We start from the raw sequence: 20,624 nt of genomic DNA, 5'->3' as shown, positions 1-20,624 counted from the left end.
GAGATTCAAGAAAAGAAAGGTGCTAAAAAATTAATAATTAGTTAGTCTGTGATAAGGTCCGGGGAAGCTCAGATCTGCTCACAGATGTTCTAATTGTAATCTTTTTCTTTCAATAATTAGACCTGTAAGTTACCTCGTGTGATTCTCTGCCTAAGAGATAGACATTCGGACATTTAAAAACTGTTCTGAACTTAGCACAGATAAACGGAACTTATTGCTGATGATTTATAGCCTCATCAAGGATTTTCAACACGTGTAACTTTTACAACGGTATTCCTGACGTCTTCCAGCTGACAAGAAAATTTTCTCTTCCACCTAATTGTGCCGGAGAGGCTAATTAAGGGTGAGCATACGGAAATTACTTTTATTAGCTTGGGAATTAGATAGGAATCATTGATAAAGGTAAAGGGTTGAAAAGTTACCTGGGTGATAATATAATCATTTGCTAATCAGGGATTATTATTATAAGGAATAGTGTGTGTGTTTAACAAGAAGTTTTACTTAGTTGTCTAACCATTAGATTGTGATAATCATGTACTGAGTTTCATTTGTGTAATTAGATATTTTGAACAATATTTAGATTCTGCAACTGGCTTGTGAATTATATTTTTCTATTTTCATAATAAAGATATTTCTCATTAGCCTGGGTTTGTGTCGTATAATTAGACCATGATATTTGAACTTGAATAAAAGGTTATGGTTTTCTCTAGACCACTTAACAGAAACGTAACGTGTTTATAATACTGCTAAGTGAACCATAAATCCTTCTACAAGACCCACAGAACCAATCTCAGGTACTGACCCAGGCAAAGAGCAGGAGCTGGAGTCAGGGGAAAAGTCTCAAATGACCCCAAAATGCAGATCATGCGATTCTTACCTAGAGACCTCAGGAGCTCATAATTCTCCTTCATCACCTCCCGGTGAAGCTCCTTCTGTCCTTCATCTAAATACTCCCACTCCTCCTGGGAGAAAGAGACGGTGACGTCCTCCATCTTCACCCGCATCTGAAACACAAACCAGAGAAACACTCAAGGAGGTGCTCAGAACGCATTAGATTTCAGAAGGATGCACTCTCCTGCCACATGACCAACCTCATGCCTTTCTTTTGGCATTGAAAGTGTAGTTAAATTCTGCTTTGGCTGTAATTTCTCTCCCCCCCACCAACACAGTCCTTCCCTCTCCAACCAGTATGAACCCCTCCATAAGATGGATGACTCTTCCACCTGGTGGTTTTCTATGCTCACCCCCCTAGCTTTTCTTTTCTTTCTTCCCATTCCAGCAAACACAACTCATCCCGGTGCAAACACATCCCATACTTTTATCAATCTGCCTCCCCCATGGGCCGATGCTCAAAACCTAATATCTGGACAAAAGGTGATTAGCATCAGGGTACCACCCAGTGCATGAATGGTTTCACTTCAAGAACTCAAACCATAAGCACAGACTGCATTTCAATTTGGTCTTTTAGTCCCGAAGAAAACTACTAAAAAAACCTACAAAAAAATAACACCAAGCTCCAGAGCAGCATAAGAAGGCTTCAAGTGCCCCCAATCCCCTTGGAAAGAGATGTCAGGAAGCAGAGAGTGAGAATGTCCTAAAGCAGGAGGAGAATGAGGAAGAAGAGCCTGGGGAGTAGGGAAAGCAGAAAGTGAGAATGTCCTAAAGCAGGAGCAGAGAGAGGAAGAAGAGCCTGGGGAGTGGAGGGAGCAGAAAGTGAGATTATCCTAAAGCAAGAGGAGAATGAGGAAGAAGAGCCTGGGGAGTGGAGGGAGCAGAAAGTGAGATTGTCCTAAAGCAGGAGGAGAGAGAGGAAGAAGAGCCTGGGGAGTGGAGGGAGCAGTGCCAGGAAGCAGAACGTGAGATTGTCCTAAAGCAGGAGGAGAATGAGGAAGAAGAGCCTGGGGAGTAGAAGGAGCAGAAAGTGAGATTGTCCTAAAGCAGGAGGAGAGAGAGGAAGAAGAGCCTGGGGAGTGGAGGGAGCAGTGCCAGGAAGCAGAACGTGAGATTGTCCTAAAGCAGGAAGAGAATGAGGAAAAAGAGCCTGGGGAGAGGAGGAAGCAGAAAGTGAGACTGTCCTAAAGCAGGAGGAGAATGAGGAAGAAGAGCCTGGGGAGAGGAGGAAGCAGAGAGTGAGACTGTCCTAAAGCAGGAGGAGAATGAGGAAGAAGAGCCTGGGGAGTGGAGGGAGCGCTGCCAGGAAGCAGAAAATGAGATTGTGGTAATGTAGGAGGAGAATGAGGAAGAAGAGCCTGGGGGGTGGAGGGAGCAGTGCCAGGAAGCAGAAAGTGAGATTGTCCTAAAGCAGGAGGAGAATGAGGAAGAAGAGCCTGGGGAGTGAAGGAACCAGAAAGTGAAATTGTCCTAAAGCAGGAGGAGAATGAGGAAGAAGAGCCTGGGGAGTGGAGGGAGCAGGGCCAGGAAGCAGAAAGTGAGATTGTCCTAAAACAGGAGGAGAATGAGGAAGAAGAGCATGGGGAGTGGAGGGATCAGTGCCAGGAAGCAGAAAGTGAGATTGTCCTAAAGCAGGAGGAGAATGAGGAAGAAGAGCCTGGGGAGTGGATGGAGCAGTGCCAGGAAGCAGAAAGTGATATTGTCCTAAAGCAGGAGGAGAATGAGGAAGAAGAGCCTGGGGAGTGGAGGGATCAGTGCCAGGAAGCAGAAAGTGAGATTGTCCTAAAGCAGGAGGAGAATGAGGAAGAAGAGCCTGGGGAGTGGATGGAGCAGTGCCAGGAAGCAGAAAGTGAGATTGTCCTAAAGCAGGAGGAGAATGAGGAAGAAGAGCCTGGGGAGTGGATGGAGCAGTGCCAGGAAGCAGAAAGTGAGAATGTCCTAAAGCAGGAGGAGAATGAGGAAGAAGAGCCTGGGGAGTGAAGGAACCAGAAAGTGAAATTGTCCTAAAGCAGGAGGAGAATGAGGAAGAAGAGCCTGGGGAGTGGAGGGAGCAGGGCCAGGAAGCAGAAAGTGAGATTGTCCTAAAACAGGAGGAGAATGAGGAAGAAGAGCCTGGGGAGTGGAGGGAGCAGTGCCAGGAAGCAGAAAGTGAGATTGTCCTAAAGCAGGAGGAGAATGAGGAAGAAGAGCCTGGGGGGTGGAGGGAGCAGTGCCAGGAAGCAGAAAGTGAGATTGTCCTAAAGCAGGAGGAGAATGAGGAAGAAGAGCCTGGGGAGTGAAGGAACCAGAAAGTGAAATTGTCCTAAAGCAGGAGGAGAATGAGGAAGAAGAGCCTGGGGAGTGGAGGGAGCAGTGCCAGGAAGCAGAAAGTGAGATTGTCCTAAAACAGGAGGAGAATGAGGAAGAAGAGCCTGGGGAGTGGATGGAGCAGTGCCAGGAAGCAGAAAGTGAGATTGTCCTAAAGCAGGAGGAGAATGAGGAAGAAGAGCCTGGGGAGTGGAGGGATCAGTGCCAGGAAGCAGAAAGTGAGATTGTCCTAAAGCAGGAGGAGAATGAGGAAGAAGAGCCTGGGGAGTGGATGGAGCAGTGCCAGGAAGCAGAAAGTGAGATTGTCCTAAAGCAGGAGGAGAATGAGGAAGAAGAGCCTGGGGAGTGGAGGGAGCAGTGCCAGGAAGCAGAAAGTGAGATTGTCCTAAAGCAGGAGGAGAATGAGGAAGAAGAGCCTGGGGAGTGGATGGAGCAGTGCCAGGAAGCAGAAAGTGAGATTGTCCTAAAGCAGGAGGAGAATGAGGAAGAAGAGCCTGGGGAGTGGAGGGATCAGTGCCAGGAAGCAGAAAGTGAGATTGTCCTAAAGCAGGAGGAGAATGAGGAAGAAGAGCCTGGGGAGTGGATGGAGCAGTGCCAGGAAGCAGAAAGTGAGATTGTCCTAAAGCAGGAGGAGAATGAGGAAGAAGAGCCTGGGGAGTGGATGGAGCAGTGCCAGGAAGCAGAAAGTGAGAATGTCCTAAAGCAGGAGGAGAATGAGGAAGAAGAGCCTGGGGAGTGAAGGAACCAGAAAGTGAAATTGTCCTAAAGCAGGAGGAGAATGAGGAAGAAGAGCCTGGGGAGTGGAGGGAGCAGGGCCAGGAAGCAGAAAGTGAGATTGTCCTAAAACAGGAGGAGAATGAGGAAGAAGAGCCTGGGGAGTGGAGGGAGCAGTGCCAGGAAGCAGAAAGTGAGATTGTCCTAAAGCAGGAGGAGAATGAGGAAGAAGAGCCTGGGGGGTGGAGGGAGCAGTGCCAGGAAGCAGAAAGTGAGATTGTCCTAAAGCAGGAGGAGAATGAGGAAGAAGAGCCTGGGGAGTGAAGGAACCAGAAAGTGAAATTGTCCTAAAGCAGGAGGAGAATGAGGAAGAAGAGCCTGGGGAGTGGAGGGAGCAGTGCCAGGAAGCAGAAAGTGAGATTGTCCTAAAACAGGAGGAGAATGAGGAAGAAGAGCCTGGGGAGTGGAGGGAGCAGTGCCAGGAAGGAGAAAGTGAGATTGTCCTAAAGCAGGAGGAGAATGAGGAAGAAGAGCCTGGGGAGTGGAGGGGGTAGTGCCAGGCTCAGTCCTTCTTCTACCTGCTGTGCCATCTTCCTGCCCTTCTCCGCAGCACCAGCTCCAGCCTTGGCTCCTAATGGAGGGAAAAGAGACAAAGGCAGGAAAAAGAAGAGGGATCTGAATCTCCCCCCTTCACTCCTTCCCCAGGAGTCTGACCAATCAGTGCCAGAGAAACTTGAAAGACCGCCTCCTTTTGATTCCACCCACATGAGCATTCTCCCCTTCTATGACTTCCTAGGAGCATTCTGTTTCTGACCAATCCTAAGGTGGAATGTACATTCCAATCAGTGTCATTGGGTGTCCTATTGTCCTTCTGTCTCCTCCTTCAGGAGTCTTGTGACCAATCAGTGGAAGGGGCGGAGTCAGGACAGTCAATGTGTCATGGAGTCACTTCCTGGCACATGGCAATGAATGAGAGCAGAGCAAGGAAAGCACCAACTATCTCTTTAGCCTGATAGACAAATCTCTGCTGCCACCTCTGGCCGGAAGTTTCTGCAGGTTTCAACTCAATTTCATTCACTTTTGCTGCCCAATTGGATGTTTTTTTCAAATGCTTTTGTGGGTTTACCAAACAGTACATCTAAGGTTTTCCCATTACTGTTTGGTATAGGACTAGTCCTTCCAGTTGGGCCACCAGAATTTCAACCTCCACTGGAGATGGAGAGGTTGCATCGGGTTCCCTGTAATCCTATTAAAGATGCAAAATATGCTTTTGTATTAAAATGACTGAGATATATTGCTTAAATATGCTTTTTGGAAAATGGACTTTTAATAAAGTAGAAGCGCGGCCGCACGATACTTAAAGTCAGGGGTGCCCACACTTTTTTGGCTTGCGAGCTACTTTTAAAATGACCAAGTCAAAATGATCTACCAACAATAAAAATACTAGACATATACCCCCTCTTATACTGTGGTGCGCTATCCGATTTAGCGTGCGCCCATTGTATTCTATGGACGCGTTAGCATTTAGTGCGTGCTAAATCAGCTAAATCAGAGAGGACTACAGGGTGAAACTGAAAGAAGCCAAGAGAGAGATACGTTTGGCGAAGGCACAGGCGGAAGAACAAATGGCTAAAAATGTAAAAAAGGGAGATAAAATTTTTTTCAGATATATTAGTGAAAGGAGGAAGATAAAAAATAGAATTGCTAGGCTAAAAGATGCTGGGAACAAATATTTGGAGAGTGATGAGGAGAAAACAAATGTGCTAAACAAATACTTCTGTGTTCACAGAAGAAAATCCTGGAGAAGGACCGAGATTGTCTGGCAAAGTTACACGAGAAAATGGAGTAGATTCTGCGCCTTTCACGGAGGAGGGTGTTTATGAGCAACTTGAAAAACTGAAGGTGGACAAAGCGATGGGACCAGACGGTATCCATCCCAGGATACTAAGGGAGCTCAGAGAGGTTCTGGCGAGTCCTATTAAAGACTTGTTCAACAAATCTCTGGAGACGGGAGTGATTCCTGGGGATTGGAGGAGAGCGGATGTGGTCCCTATTCATAAAAGTGGTCACAGGGATGAAGCAGGAAACTACAGGCCGGTGAGCCTCACTTCAGTTGTTGGAAAAATAATGGAAGTGTTGCTGAAAGAAAGGATAGTGTATTTCCTTGAATCTAATGGGTTACAGGATCCGAGGCAACATGGCTTTACAAAAGGTAAATCGTGCCAAACGAACCTGATTGAATTTTTTGATTGGGTGACCAGAGAGCTGGATCGAGGACATATGCTAGATGTAATTTATTTGGATTTCAGCAAAGCCTTTGATACAGTTCCTCATAGGAGGCTGTTGAACAAACTTGAAGGGCTGAAGTTAGGACCCAAAGTGGTGAACTGGGTCAGAAACTGGCTGTCGGACAGACGCCAGAGGGTGGTGGTTAATGGAAGTCGCTCGAAGGAAGGAAAGGTGACTAGTGGAGTCCCTCAGGGTTCGGTGCTGGGGCCAATCCTGTTCAATATGTATGTGAGTGACATTGCTGAAGGGTTAGAAGGAAAAGTGTATCTTTTTGCAGATGATACCAAGATTTGTAACAGAGTAGACACCGAAGAGGGAGTGGAAAATATGAAAAAGGATCTGCAAAAGTTAGAGGAATGGTCTAATGCCTGGCAACTAAAATTCAATGCAAAGAAATGCAGAGTAATGCATTTGGGGATTAATAATAGGAAGGAACCGTATATGCTGGGAGGAGAGAAGCTGATATGCACGGACGGGGAGAGGGACCTTGGGGTTATAATGTCCGAAGATCTAAAGGCGAAAAAACAGTGTGACAAGGCAGTGGCTGCTGCCAGAAGGATGCTGGGCTGTATAAAGAGAGGCATAGTCAGTAGAAGGAAGAAGGTGTTGATGCCCCTGTACAGGTCATTCGTAAGGCCCCACTTGGAGTACTGTGTTCAGTTTTGGAGACCGTATCTGGCGAAAGACGTAAGAAGACTTGAGGCGGTCCAGAGGAGGGCGACGAAAATGATAGGAGGCTTGCGCCAGAAGACGTATGAGGAGAGACTGGAAGCCCTGAATATGTATACCCTAGAGGAAAGGAGAGACAGGGGAGATATGATTCAGACGTTCAAATATTTGAAGGGTATTAACGTAGAACAAAATCTTTTCCAAAGAAAGGAAAATGGTAAAACCAGAGGACATAATTTGAGGTTAAGGGATGGTAGATTCAGGGGCAATGTTAGGAAATTCTACTTTGCGGAGAGGGTAGTGGATGCCTGGAATGCGCTCCCGAGAGAGGTGGTGGAGAGTAAAACTGTGACTGAGTTCAAAGAAGCGTGGGATGAACACAGAAGATTTAGAATCAGAAAATAATATTAAATATTGAACTAGGCCAGTTATTGGGCAGACTTGCACGGTCTGTGTATGGCCGCTTGGTAGAGGATGGGCAGGGGAGGGCTTCATTGGCTGGGAGGGTGTAGATGGGCTGGAGTAAGTCTTAACAGAGTTTCGGTAGTTGGAACCCAAGCACAGTACCGGATAAAGCTTTGGATTCTTGCCCAGAAATAGCTAAGAAGAAAAAAAAAAAAAAATTTAAATTGAATCAGGTTGGGCAGACTGGATGGACCATTCGGGTCTTTATCTGCCGTCATCCACTATGTCATCTACTATGAGAATGAGGAAGAAGAGTCTGGGGAGTAGAGGAAGAAGAGTCTGGGGAGTGGAGGGAACAGTGCCAGGAAGCAGAAAGTGAGATTGTCCTAAAGCAGGAGGAGAATGAGGAAGAAGAGCCTGTGGGGTGGAGGGAGCAGTGCCAGGAAGCAGAAAGTGAGATTGTCCTAAAGCAGGAGGAGAATGAGGAAGAAGAGCCTGGGGAGTGGAGGGAGCAATACAGGAAGAAGAACGTGAGATTGTCCTAAAGCAAAAAGGAGAATGAGGAAGAAGAGCCTGGGGGGAGGAGGGAGCAGTGCCAGGAAGCAGAAAGTGAGATTGTCCTAAAGCAGGAGGAGAGAGAGGAAGAAGAACCTGGGGAGTGGAGGGAGCAGTGCCAGGAAGCAGAAAGTGAGATTGTCCTAAACCAGGAGGAGAATGAGGAAGAAGAGCCTGGGGAGTGGAGGGAGCAGTGCCAGGAAGCAGAAAGTGAGATTGTCCTAAAGCAGGAGGAGAATGAGGAAGAAGAGCCTGGGGAGTGGAGGGAGCAATACAGGAAGCAGAACGCGAGATTGTCCTAAAGCAGGAGGAGAATGAGGAAGAAGAGCCTGGGGGGTGGAGGGAGCAGTGCCAGGAAGCAGAAAGTGAGATTGTCCTAAAGCAGGAGGAGAATGAGGAAGAAGAGCCTGGGGAGTGGAGGGAGCAGTGCCAGGAAGCAGAAAGTGAGATTGTTCTAAAGCTGGAGGAGAATGAGGAAGAAGAGCCTGGGGAGTGGAGGGAGCAGTGCCAGGAAGCAGAAAGTGAGATTGTCCTAAAGCAGGAGGAGAATGAGGAAGAAGAGCCTGGGGAGTGGAGGAAGAAGAGCCTGGAGAGTGGAGGGAGCAGAAAGTGAGACTGTCCTAAAGCAGGAGGAGAATGAGGAATAAGAGCCTGGGGAGTGGAGGGAGCAATACAGGAAGCAGAAAGTGAGATTGTCCTAAAGGAGGAGGATAATGAGGAAGAAGAGCCTGGGGAGTGGAGGGAGCAATACAGGAAGCAGAAAGTGAGATTGTCCTAAAGGAGGAGGAGAATGAGGAAGAAGAGCCTGGGGAGTGGATGGAGCAATACAGGAAGCAGAAAGTGAGATTGTCCTAAAGGAGGAGGAGAATGAGGAAGAAGAGCCTGGGGAGTGGATGGAGCAATACAGGAAGCAGAAAGTGAAATTGTCCTAAAGCAGGAGGAGAATGAGGAAGAAGAGCCTGGGGGGGTGGAGGGAGCAGTGCCAGGAAGCAGAAAGTGTCCTAAAGCAGGAGGAGAGAGAGGAAGAAGAGTCTGGGGAGTGGAGGGAGCAATACAGGAAGCAGAACGTGAGATTGTCCTAAAGCAGAAGGAGAATGAGGAAGAAGAGCCTGGGGAATGGAGGGAGCAGTGCCAGGAAGCAGAAAGTGAGATTGTGCTAAAGCAGGAGAAGAATGAGGAAGAAGAGCCTGGGGAGTGGATGGAGCAGTGCCAGGAAGCAGAAAGTGAGATTGTCCTAAAGCAGGAGGAGAATGAGGAAGAAGAGCCTGGGGAATAGAGGGAGCAGTGCCAGGAAGCAGAAAGTGAGATTGTGCTAAAGCAGGAGGAGAATGAGGAATAAGAGCCTGGGGAGTGGATGGAGCAGTGCCAGGAAGCAGAAAGTGAGATTGTCCTAAAGCAAGAGGAGAAGAGGAAGAAGAGCCTGGGGAGTGGATGGAGCAGTGCCCGGAAGCAGAAAATGAGATTGTGCTGAAGCAGGAGGAGAATGAGGAAGAAGAGCCTGGGGAATGGAGGGAGCAGTGCCAGGAAGCAGAAAGTGAGACTGTTCTAAAGAAGGAGGAGAAGAGGAAGAAGAGCCTGGGGAGTGGAGGGAGCAGTGCCAGGAAGCAGAAAGTGAGACTGTTCTAAAGCCAAAGGAGAATGAGGAAGAAGAGCCTGGGGAATGGAGGGAGCAGTGCCAGGAAGCAGAAAGTGAGATTGTCCTAAAGCAGGATGAGAATGAGGAAGAAGAGCCTGAGGAGTGGAGGGAGCAATACAGGAAGCAGAAAGTGAGATTGTCCTAAAGGAGGAGGAGAATGAGGAAGAAGAGCCTGGGGAGTGGAGGGAGCAATACAGGAAGCAGAAAGTGAGATTGTCCTAAAGGAGGAGGAGAATGAGGAAGAAGAGCCTGGGGAGTGGAGGGAGCAATACAGGAAGCAGAAAGTGAGATTGTCCTAAAGCAGGAGGAGAAGGAGGAAGAAGAGCCTGAGGAGTGGAGGGAGCAATACAGGAAGTAGAAAGTGAGATTATCCTAAAGGAGGAGGAGAATGAGGAAGAAGAGCCTGGGGAGTGGAGGGAGCAGTGCCAGGAAGCAGAAAGTGAGATTGTCCTAAAGCAGGAGAATGAGGAAGAAGAGCCTGGGGAGTGGAGGGAGCAGTGCCAGGAAGCAGAAAGTGAGATTGTCCTAAAGCAGGAGGAGAATGAGGAAGAAGAGCCTTGGGAGTGGATGGAGCAGTGCCAGGAAGCAGAAAGTGAGATTGTCCTAAAGCAAGAGGAGAAGAGGATGAAGAGCCTGGGGAGTGGATGGAGCAGTGCCCGGAAGCAGAAAATGAGATTGTCCTAAAGGAGGAGGAGAATGAGGAAGAAGAGCCTGGGGAGTGGATGGAGCAGTGCCCGGAAGCAGAAAGTGAGATTGTCCTAAAGCAGGAGGAGAATGAGGAAGAAGAGCCTGGGGAGTGGAGGGAGCGCTGCCAGGAAGCAGAAAGTGAGATTGTCCTAAAGCAGGAGGAGAATGAGGAAGAAGAGCCCGGGGAGTGGAGGAAGCAGAAAGTGAGATTGTCCTAAAGCAGGAGGAGAATGAGGAAGAAGAGCCTGGGGAGTGAAGGGAGCAGTGCCAGGAAGCAGAAAGTGAGATTGTCCTAAAACAGAAGGAGAATGAGGAAGAAGAGCCTGGGGAGTGGAGGTAAAAGAAAGTGAGATTGTGCTAAAGCAGGAGGAGAATGAGGAAGAAGAGTCTGGGGAGTGGAGGGGGTAGTGCCAGGCTCAGTCCTTCTTCTACCTGCTGTGCCATCCTCCTGCCCTTCTCCGCAGCACCAGCTCCAGCCTTGGCTCCTAATGGAGGGAAAAGAGACAAAGGCAGGAAAAAGAAGAGGGATCTGAATCTCCCTCCTTCAGTCCTCCCCCAGGAGTCTGACCAATCAGTGCCAGAGAGACTTGAAAGACCGCCTTCTTTTGACTCCACCCACATGAGCATTCTCCCCTTCTATGACTTCCTAGGAGCATTCTGTTTCTGACCAATCCTAAGGTGGAATGTACATTCCAATCAGTGTCATAGGGTGTCCTATTGTCCTTCTGTCTCCTCCTTCAGGAGTCTTGTGACCAATCAGTGGAAGGGGCGGAATCAGGACAGTCAATGTGTCATGGAGTCACTTCCTGGCACATGGCAATGAATGAGAGCAGAGCAAGGAAAGCACTAACTATCTCTTTAGCCTGATAGAAAAATCTCTGCTGCCACCTCTGGCCGGATTTTTCTGAAGGTTTCAGCTCAATTTCATTCACTTTTGCTGCCCAAATGGATGTTTTTTTCCAAATGCTTTTGTGGGTTTGCCAAACAGTACATCTAAGTATGTTCTTTACAGTGGGGTTTTCCCCTTACTATTTGGTATAGGCCCAGTCCTTCCAGTTGGGCCACCAGAATTTCAACCTCCGCTGGAGATAAAGAGGGTGCATAGGGTTCCCCCTAAGCCTATTAAAGATGCAAAATATGCTTTTGTATTAAAATGACTGAGATATATTGCTTAACTATGCTTTTTGGAAAATGGACTTTTAGCAAAGCTCCAAGCTTTCCTATCCTAAACACACACACAGCCAGGCAGACATGCCTGAGACACCTTCAAGCTGCTTCCTTCTGCAAGTGCACTGCTGCGTTGAATTCCCTCAGACTTTGCTTTTTGGAAAATGGACTTTTAATAAAGTAGAAGCGCGGCCGCACGATACTTAAAGTCAGGGGTGCCTACACTTTTTTGGCTTGCGAGCTACTTTTAAAATGACAAAGTCAAAATGATCTACCAACAATAAAAATACTAGACATATACCCCCTCTTATACCGTGGTGCGCTAGCCGATTTAGGGTGCGCCCATTGTATTCTATGGACGCGTTAGCGCACTTTAGTAAAAGACCCCCATATTTATTTATATATATATATTGAGTGCACCTCTTCTGTCCTCCAGACTTCGCTCCATTCCCCAACCAACATCTCTCTCTGTCCTTCCAGCTTTTCTTTCTCTCTCCTCCACCCCTATTGGCAACATGTCTCCCTCCTCTGTTCTGATCTTGCAACTCTTTGCTCTTCCTCAGGGTCTCTCCCCTTCTGTCCCATAGTCCAACATCTGCCCCCTCTCTTCTGCCTCCCCTTTGTTTCAGGTTTCTCCCTCTCTATCTTCCTTCTGCTAACATTTTGAGTCTTCCCACCTTTGGTCCAGGTCTTTGTGTTTCTCACTCTCTTTGCCTTCCCCCTCCCCAGGGCCTGGCATCTCTCTCTCCTTGGTTCAGAGTGTTTCAACCTCTCTAAGCCCTCTAGTAGTCCAGGATCTGCCTTGTCTTCCCACGCCCTTTTTGTTCAAGTCTGCTTTCCTGCCCCTCCTCAAGGTCCTATTGTCTCTTCTCTCTCCCCCCCTCCCCGATCCAGCGTCTCTAAGGCAATCTCCCTCCTGCCGGGGCCCTCGCAACGGGCCCAATTTTACCCCGACGTGTGGGACCTTATCTCCGCTGCTTCCCTCAGACTGGATCATCGAGCTACTTAACCTTAGACTGGATCCCTCACGTCTGTTCTTCCCTCTGGGCCTACCACAGTTAAAAGTTCATTACGGCAGCCTGCAGAGCGAACGTAGCATGCTGCCATCAGCTTCTGTAGCACGTTCCCTCTGCCGTGGTCCCGCACCTCCTCTGACGTTAGGGGCGGGACAGCGGCAGAGGAAATGTGCTACAGAAGCCGACGGCAATCTGCTACATTCGCTCTGCAGTCTGCCATAATTCCACTACTTTAAAGGTGAGACAGTGACCGGGGGAATGCTAGGGAGAACATTGGCTCTGCGAGCTACCAGCGTTGCCTTTGCGATCGACGTTTTGGGCACCCCTGCTTAAAGTCCTAGATTTCAAACGTACAGACTTTAATGCAATGGGAGAGTACCTGAAGAAAGAGCTGTTAGGATGGGAGGACATAAGAGAAGTGGAAAGACAGTGGTCTAAGCTGAAAGGAGCGATAAAAATGGCTACGGACCTTTATGTGAAGAAAATCAATAAAAACAAGAGAAAAAGGAAGCCAATATGGTTCTCCAACCTAGTGGCTGAGAAAATAAAGGCAAAAGAGTTGGCGTTCATGAAATATAAAAAAACCCAAGAAGAGGAGAGCAGAAAGGACTACAGGGTGAAACTGAAAGAAGACAAGAGAGAGATATGTTTGGCGAAGGCACAGGCGGAAGAACAAATGGCTAAAAATGTAAAAAAGGGAGATAAAAATGTTTTCAGATATATTAGTGAAAGGAGGAAGATAAAAAATGGAATTGCTAGGCTAAAAGATGCTGGGAACAAATATGTGGAGAGTGATGAGGAGAAAGCAAATGTGCTAAACAAATACTTCTGTTCTGTGTTCACAGAAGAAAATCCTGGAGAAGGACCGAGATTGTCTGGCAAATTTACACAAGAAAATGGAGTAGATTCCGCGCCGTTCACGGAAGAGGGTGTTTATGAGCAACTTGAAAAACTGAAGGTGGACAAAGCGATGGGACCAGACGGGATCCATCCCAGGATACTAAGGGAGCTCAGAGAGGTTCTGGCAAGTCCTATTAAAGACTTCTTCAACAAATCTCTGGAGACGGGAGTGATTCCTGGGGATTGGAGGAGAGCGGATGTGGTCCCTATTCATAAAAGTGGTCACAGGGATGAAGCAGGAAACTACAGGCCGGTGAGCCTCACTTCAGTTGTTAGAAAAATAATGGAAGTGTTGCTGAAAGAAAGGATAGTGTATTTCCTTGAATCTAATGGGTTACAGGATCCGAGGCAACATGGCTTTACAAAAGGTAAATCGTGCCAAACGAACCTGATTGAATTTTTCGATTGGGTGACCAGAGAGCTGAATCGAGGACATATGCTAGATGTAATTTACTTGGATTTCAGCAAAGCCTTTGATACAGTTCCTCATAGGAGGCTGTTGAACAAACTTGAAGGGCTGAAGTTAGGACCCAAAGTGGTGAACTGGGTCAGAAACTGGCTGTCGGACAGACGCCAGAGGGTGGTGGTTAATGGAAGTCGCTCGAAGGAAGGAAAGGTGACTAGTGGAGTCCCTCAGGGTTCGGTGCTGGGGCCAATAAGAACCTAAGAACATAAGCAGTGCCTCCGCTGGGTCAGACCACAGGTCCATCTTGCCCAGCAGTCCGCTCCCGCGGCGGCCCGAACAGGTCACGGCCTGTCTGGGTCACCAGAAGGGGCCCCCTTGCCACCTTGGTTTCCCATTGAGTCTTATCTTCCCATCGAAGTCCTAACCCTCCGGTCTTGCACATGCACGACCTGGTTGGATTTCTATACTTATTACTTGGTTTGCTTTCTATACCTGTGTTACATCCCAGCACCTCTCTCAGTATCCCACGATCCCCCTATCCCTCAGGAATCCGTCCAATCCCTGTACCGTACTCTGCCTGATCACTTCCTCCGGTAGCGCATTCCAAGTGTCCACGACCCTTTGGGTGAAGAAAAACTTCCTTGCATTTGTTCTGAACCTATCTCCCTTCAGTTTCTCCGAATGCCCCCTCGTGCCTGTTGACCCCTTCAGCCTGAAGAATCTGTCCCTATCCACCTTCTCTATGCCCCTCATGATCTTGAAGGTCTCTATCATATCTCCCCTGAGCCTCCTTTTTTCCAGAGAGAAGAGCCCCAGCCTATCCAACCTCTCGGCGTATGAGCAGTGTTCCAGCCCTCTTACCAGTTTCGTTGTTCTCCTTTGGACTCTCTCAAGCACTGCCATGTCCTTCTTGAGGTACGGCGACCAATATTGAACGCAGTATTCCAGATGTGGACGCACCATAGCTCGATACAATGGCATGATGACTTCCTGCGTCCTGGTTGTTATGCCCCTCTTTATGATGCCCAGCATCCTGTTGGCTTTTTTCGAGGCTGCTGCGCACTGTGCAGATGGCTTCAGTGATGCATCTACCAGCACACCCAAGTCTCTCTCAAGACTGCTGTCTCCCAATAATGCCCCCCCCCAATTTGTATTTGAACAACGGGTTCTTTTTCCCTATATGCATGACCTTGCATTTTTCCACGTTAAAGCGCATTTGCCATTTGTTTGCCCAGTCTTCCAGCTTGTCCAGGTCCCTTTGCAGGTCCTCACACTCCTCCCTAGACCTAACTCTGCCGCACAGTTTGGTATCGTCTGCAAATTTTATAACCTCGCACTTTGCCTCTTTTTCCAGGTCATTGATAAATATGTTGAAGAGTAACGGCCCCAGCACCGATCCCTGTGGCACACCGCTTGTGACTCCCCGCCAGTCAGAGTATTGTCCCTTTACTCCGACCCTCTGCAGTCTACCCGACAACCAGTGCTCGATCCATCTGTGCACATCCCCTCCCACCCCGTGGTTCCACAGTTTCCTAAGCAGCCTTTCATGTGGCACCTTGTCGAAAGCTTTTTGAAAATCAAGGTAAATGATGTCTATAGGTTCCCCATTGTCCACCCGACTGCTTATTCCCTCAAAGAAGTACAGAAGGTTCGTTAAGCATGACCTTCCCTTACAGAATCCATGCTGGCTTGTTCTCAGTAGGCCATATCTCTCGATATGCTCGCAAATACCATCCTTGATCATAGCTTCCACCTTTTTGCAGATGATACCAAGATTTGTAACAGAGTAGATACCGAAGAGGGAGTGGAGAATATGAAAAAGGATCTGCAAAAGTTAGAGGACTGGTCTAATGCCTGGCAACTAAAATTCAATGCAAAGAAATGCAGAGTAATGCATTTGGGGATTAATAATAGGAAGGAACCGTATATGCTGGGAGGAGAGAAGCTGATATGCACGGACGGGGAGAGGGACCTTGGGGTGATAGTGTCCGAAGATCTAAAGGCGAAAAAACAGTGTGACAAGGCAGTGGCTGCTGCCAGAAGGATGCTGGGCTGTATAAAGAGAGGCGTAGTCAGTAGAAGGAAGAACGTGTTGATGCCCCTGTACAGGTCATTGGTGAGGCCCCACTTGGAGTATTGTGTTCAGTTTTGGAGACCGTATCTGGCGAAAGGACGTAAGAAGACTTGAGGCGGTCCAGAGGAGGGCGACGAAAATGATAGGAGGCTTGCGCCAGAAGACGTATGAGGAGAGACTGGAAGCCCTGAATATGTATACCCTAGAGGAAAGGAGAGACAGGGGAGATATGATTCAGACGTTCAAATACTTGAAGGGTATTAACGTAGAACAAAATCTTTTCCAGAGAAAGGAAAATGGTAAACCCAGAGGACATAATTTGAGGTTGAGGGATGGTAGATTCAAGAGCTATGTAAGGAAATTCTTCTTTACGGAGCGGGTGGTGGATGCCTGGAATGCACTCCCGAGAGAGGTGGTGGAGAGGAAAATGGTGACTGAGTTCAAAGAAGCGTGGGATGAACACAGAGGATCTAGAATCAGAAAATAATACTGGCCTTAGTTCTTCAATATTTACTATTAACATATGTTACTATGTTATGTTAATAGTAAATATTGAAGAACTAAGGCCAGTACTGGGCGGACTTGCACGGTCTGGGTCTGTATATGGCCGTTTGGGGGAGGATAGGCTGGGGAAGGCTTCAATGGCTGGGGTGGACTGGAGTGAGCTTTGACGGAGACTTCAGTAGTTGCAACCTAAGAACAGTACTGGGCAGAGCGTTGGATTCTTGCCCAGAAATAGCTAAGAAGAAGAAAACCTCCCCAATAAATTTTTAGATTGAATCAGGTTAGGCAGACTGGATGGACCATGCGGGTCTTTATCTGCCATCATCTACTATGTTCCTATGTGAATTCTCTGGTGTGCTCTAAGGTGCCCTTTCTGATTGTGACCGGTCGTGGCCCTAGCTAGGGCCTTGCCTGGAGCACACAGGCCTTGGCCGGGCGGTAAGGCAAGTCTTGGAGTGTGGAGTGGCGGAAAAGCCAGTAAACACACAGGTGTTAAGGTGAAAAGAAAAATGTGCTTTATTTTCATAAACAGTTATAGCTTCACCAGATTTCCCTAATGGTGCAAAGCCAAGAAGAAACATATCAAACACAGCTCAATCCAGCTTTTCCTTCTGCTGCTTCTGGCTTTGCCAGGTAAGTCACAAAGGAAACCTAAGTTGCTTGAAGCTTCGGTTCTGTGCCCTCCTTCTCAGACTGAGGTCAAATTTGTTTGTAGTGACGGCTGTCGAGGGTTCAATGTAGACCTTTCTCCAGGCGAAGGAGTGATTTACATAACCCAAAAAATAATATAATAAAGTAAATACTAAGAGAATTTAATTCACAGATCCTGCAAAACAACTCCAGGTGATGCAATTCAGCTTCACTTTTGCACTAATCAAAATCTCCTTTCATCCTACGAATAGGAAATCAACATCAGCTGATACCACGAAGGCTTGTCAGATAAATGTCTTTAATTCTTCGGCATCTTTTGTCCAGTGATGCGTTAAAAGAATTTCTCTTACGGCCTCCAGCTTCACAGACTTCTCCTTCTGCTTTCCTGTCTTTTCTGTGTAGGGGTACCACGTTGGCGCGCTGTTGCTTGTCGATGACAGGAACCCCTAAAAGAAACTACAACCCTAAAGCTATTTAATCAGAAACTTTCTCTATCTAGGGAAAAGGAAAAGTCCCCAAATTTCCTATCATTATACAACCACCACAGTAATCTCACAGGATATGTTGTGGCGGGATCGTAGGTGCCTGAGGGTCAACCACGGCGTCCGTCACACGCTTAGGATCCACGCCTCTTGGAGTGAGGCTCTGGGCCCTAAGGAAAAAAGGTTATTTCTCAGAAAACATTCTTTTATTCTTCTTCGAAACAAAATAATTTCCTCTCATTCAGAGGCCTTTGGCTTTACCCTATACACAGTCCTGTAGGGATGGAGATCTGATAAGTTCTGATCCAGGGCATCAGAACACAGGCAGGGTTAACATGCAGCCGGTTCTGAACGCAGGCCAGGTGTGTGCGGATCGAGGCCTGTGTGTGGATCTAGGCCTGGGTTTGGTTCTGAGGCCCTGTTTCTCATTTCCTCTCCCTCTCCCTCCTACCAGGTATACTTTCTAAGCAAGGACAAGGGTTGCACCTTGAGCAGAAGGCTGAGGCATTCCCCCCTCCCTGACTCTTGCTATATATTAACCTGACATACATTTACCCTTTTTCTCTTATCTTGTTTAAGCATCCCTTATATGGGCAACGATCAGACTTTGCCTGAGCAAGGCTAATCAACAGAGCTTAAGACGCATGCATTATAACCTTTGGACTGTTGAAGGTGCCTTTTAGGATAAGGCCCTCCGTCAGTAGTACAGAGACTTGAGCCAGAGACTGAGGAGATGTAAAAAAAAAAGGCTTTTATTATAAGCATATATGCTGGACCTCTGAACAGAACTAGCTGTATAAAACAGAGGACCCCGAGAGTCTTGGACACAAAGGTTATATAGGGTCCTATCCAGTCCAAACTAGTATAACTAGCTCTGGCCAAAAAGGTAAGAGCAGAGAGAAAAACAAAGCCATAAATCCATCCTATAGTCTATACATCAAAGCTAGCTAACAGCAGCATCCTGTTGCCCCACTGGCCGTGACTGGTACAAGACAGATACAAAGAACAGGCCTGCATACGGTATTGTGATATCTCAGAGCAATAATATGGAGTCTCAGATTGCTGTTTTTAGTTTTACTACCCACTGATCTAAGATGGAGTTTCTTCATATACACCGTGACCCAGCTATAGTAGCTGGCTAGGGATCCTTCAACTGTCACATGCCATAGTAAGATTTGAGACATATCAGAAAGGTACACATTGGGAATCACTTTATTATAACTGTTATTATGTATTCATATAACGTGAGATAGTAGCTTTGAGACACACATGATATAGATAAACAATGGTTTAATCCTCACTGTAAATGCATTATGAAATTATAACCTTGTAGAGCATTAACAAAGTAATTAATGGAGATATGATTCTCAATAAAAAGAGGGAGAGACCATTCATTTGGAGCGTCTCCTCTCGACTCTAAGATTGCGTGTGTGTTTATTGTGGGGCATTCCTACACAGTCCACATCACGTACTTCTAAATAATCAAAATCAGCTTTTCCCCTCGTCTCTGATTTCTGTACAAGGGTAGTGCTTGGTATGACTCGCAGGGGTGTCAAAGTCCCTCCTCGAGGGCCGCAATCCAGGCGGGTTTTCAGTATTTCCCCAATGAATATGCATGAAATCTATTTGCATACACTGCTTTCATTGTATGCTAATAGATCTCATTGGGGAAATCCTGTAAACCCAGCTAGATTGCAGCCCTCGAGGAGGGACTTTGACACCTAATCCTCCCAGGAGACAAACGGACCTTCTCAGCTGTCTCAAAGGCTTCTTCCTCTTCCCCCACCACTACCTGGGGTTGAAGAACTCTCCTTTTCTCGGTAGTGGCTCGGGTATGAAGGATCATCAGCTTTGTGCCTACGGAGGCTGCTTGTGTCAACCTGAGCTGCAGCTTCAGCCTCCCTCTTAGACCAGCTGGGTTCCATTTACCTACACTGGGGAAACTCTCTCCCATCTCCTCTGTTAACTTCTTCAGTGTCAGATCTTATTCTCTGGAGCTCACAGATATTCCACTCAGTCTTCCTAGCCAGGTAATAATAGGGAGTTGTGACATTCTCCTGTCTGATTCGGGTAGAAATCTCCCTTCTGGTTTTATCCCTCTGCCTTATCCCCTGGGCTGTCTCTCCTAGCCAGAGTTGGGACAGTTTTATCTCTGGCAGTGTCAGAAGGGATAGTTTCACAGAATAGATCCCAGATTTTCTTCACAGAATCTCTCAGAGAAAATCTCACAGAATCATGTTCACTACCAAACTTCCAACCTTAACCAGAAATTCACAATCCTCAAATTTAAATAAAACCACCATAAATACCTTTTCACAAGGCACAGAAACCAAACCACCTCCACACAGATCCAAGTCACCCTCCCAACTCTCAAAGGTTCACCAGCCGAGGCTGATCTCTGCAGGAGGACAGCAAGAGAAGCCCAAAAGATACCCAAATCCAACATCTCAAAATAGGAAAAAACCCAGCTCTTACGTTCCAGATTTTCTTTGCTTTAAAAACCCTTTAAAATCTTCTGTTTTTCTCACTCAGGTAACTTTTAACCCTGGTGACACTTAATTGCCAGTGCTTGGGGGAAAACCAGGAAAACCTCTTGCCCAAGCCTGGGATTTCACCTCCCTTAAAGGAACCTGACCTCTAGGTTCCCCTCCCACTGAAATCACCACTAAAATAAACTGGCTGCCTTACAAATTTCATACAGGCCAAAGAAAACCACAGTTAACGGTCTTCATAGTCAATTCCAGCACAAGGTGAAACAATCCTCAAATCACAGAACTCTTCTTCTTTAATCAGCAAGCTTGAATTCAAAGTCCGGCTGCTTCTAGTTCAGCTCAATAACTTCAGTTTCCCCTAGAGCTTCTGGCTTCATTTCAATATCCTCATAACTAGAAGCTAGTTCAGTCTTTACCTGAGCCATGGCTGAGGGAGCTGCTTGCTGCTTCCCAGCCCTGCGCTGGAGTAGACTCCCTTCTGAATCAGTCTGCAGTTCGGAGATGGTGTGAGCGTCCTCTGCTTCCTACCAACCACTCCCTTTTCTCTTGTATGCTGCTGATTAGAGAATGACACCATTTCTCCCTCCAACACCCTCCCGCCCATTTGGTCTGGCACACATCTTCTTCCCTCCACTCCCCCCATAGTCTAGCATCTCTCTCTTCCCCATTTTCCTCCAGCGTCTTCTTTCCACTCTCTCTTCCCCATTTCCCTTCAGCGTCTTCTCCCCATTCTCTCTTACCCATTTCCTTTCAGCATCTTCCCCCCACTCTTTCTTCCC

General features: G+C 47.3%; 3 protein-coding genes across 6 annotated transcripts in view; 1 reads left to right on the top strand and 2 right to left on the bottom strand.

Annotated features, from left to right (window-relative positions):
• The window catches only part of LOC117354723 (zinc finger protein 665-like), a 30,288-nt gene extending 25,583 nt beyond the window's left edge, over positions 1-4,705 (bottom strand). The window contains exons 1-2 of one of the 2 annotated variants that reach the window (XM_033932652.1): positions 4,491-4,705; positions 878-1,004 (exon numbers count right to left, since the gene is read on the bottom strand). In XM_033932652.1, the coding sequence (XP_033788543.1) occupies positions 878-1,004; positions 4,491-4,685 (322 nt within the window). In that variant the 5' untranslated portion in view covers positions 4,686-4,705. The remainder of the gene's footprint in view (positions 1-877; positions 1,005-4,490) is intronic. The other variant, XM_033932651.1, reaches the window with a different exon arrangement.
• Positions 1-20,624, bottom strand: part of LOC117354717 (zinc finger protein 850-like) — a 948,741-nt gene that overhangs the window by 689,239 nt on the left and 238,878 nt on the right. The window contains exon 1 of one of the 3 annotated variants that reach the window (XM_033932619.1): positions 10,586-10,660. The exons of the other annotated variants lie outside the window; for them this stretch is intronic. Within the exon in view, the coding sequence (XP_033788510.1) occupies positions 10,586-10,597 (12 nt within the window). The 5' untranslated portion in view covers positions 10,598-10,660. Of the gene's footprint in view, positions 1-10,585; positions 10,661-20,624 lie in introns of those variants that run through there. 3 annotated transcript variants of the gene reach the window in all.
• The window catches only part of LOC117354718 (zinc finger protein 585A-like), a 314,357-nt gene that overhangs the window by 215,991 nt on the left and 77,742 nt on the right, over positions 1-20,624 (top strand). The window lies entirely within an intron of this gene.

Source organism: Geotrypetes seraphini, chromosome 2, assembly GCF_902459505.1.
Source record: "Geotrypetes seraphini chromosome 2, aGeoSer1.1, whole genome shotgun sequence".
In the NCBI taxonomy this organism is placed as follows: Eukaryota; Metazoa; Chordata; class Amphibia; order Gymnophiona; family Dermophiidae; genus Geotrypetes; species Geotrypetes seraphini.
This window is presented reverse-complemented; position numbering and strand designations above follow the sequence as displayed.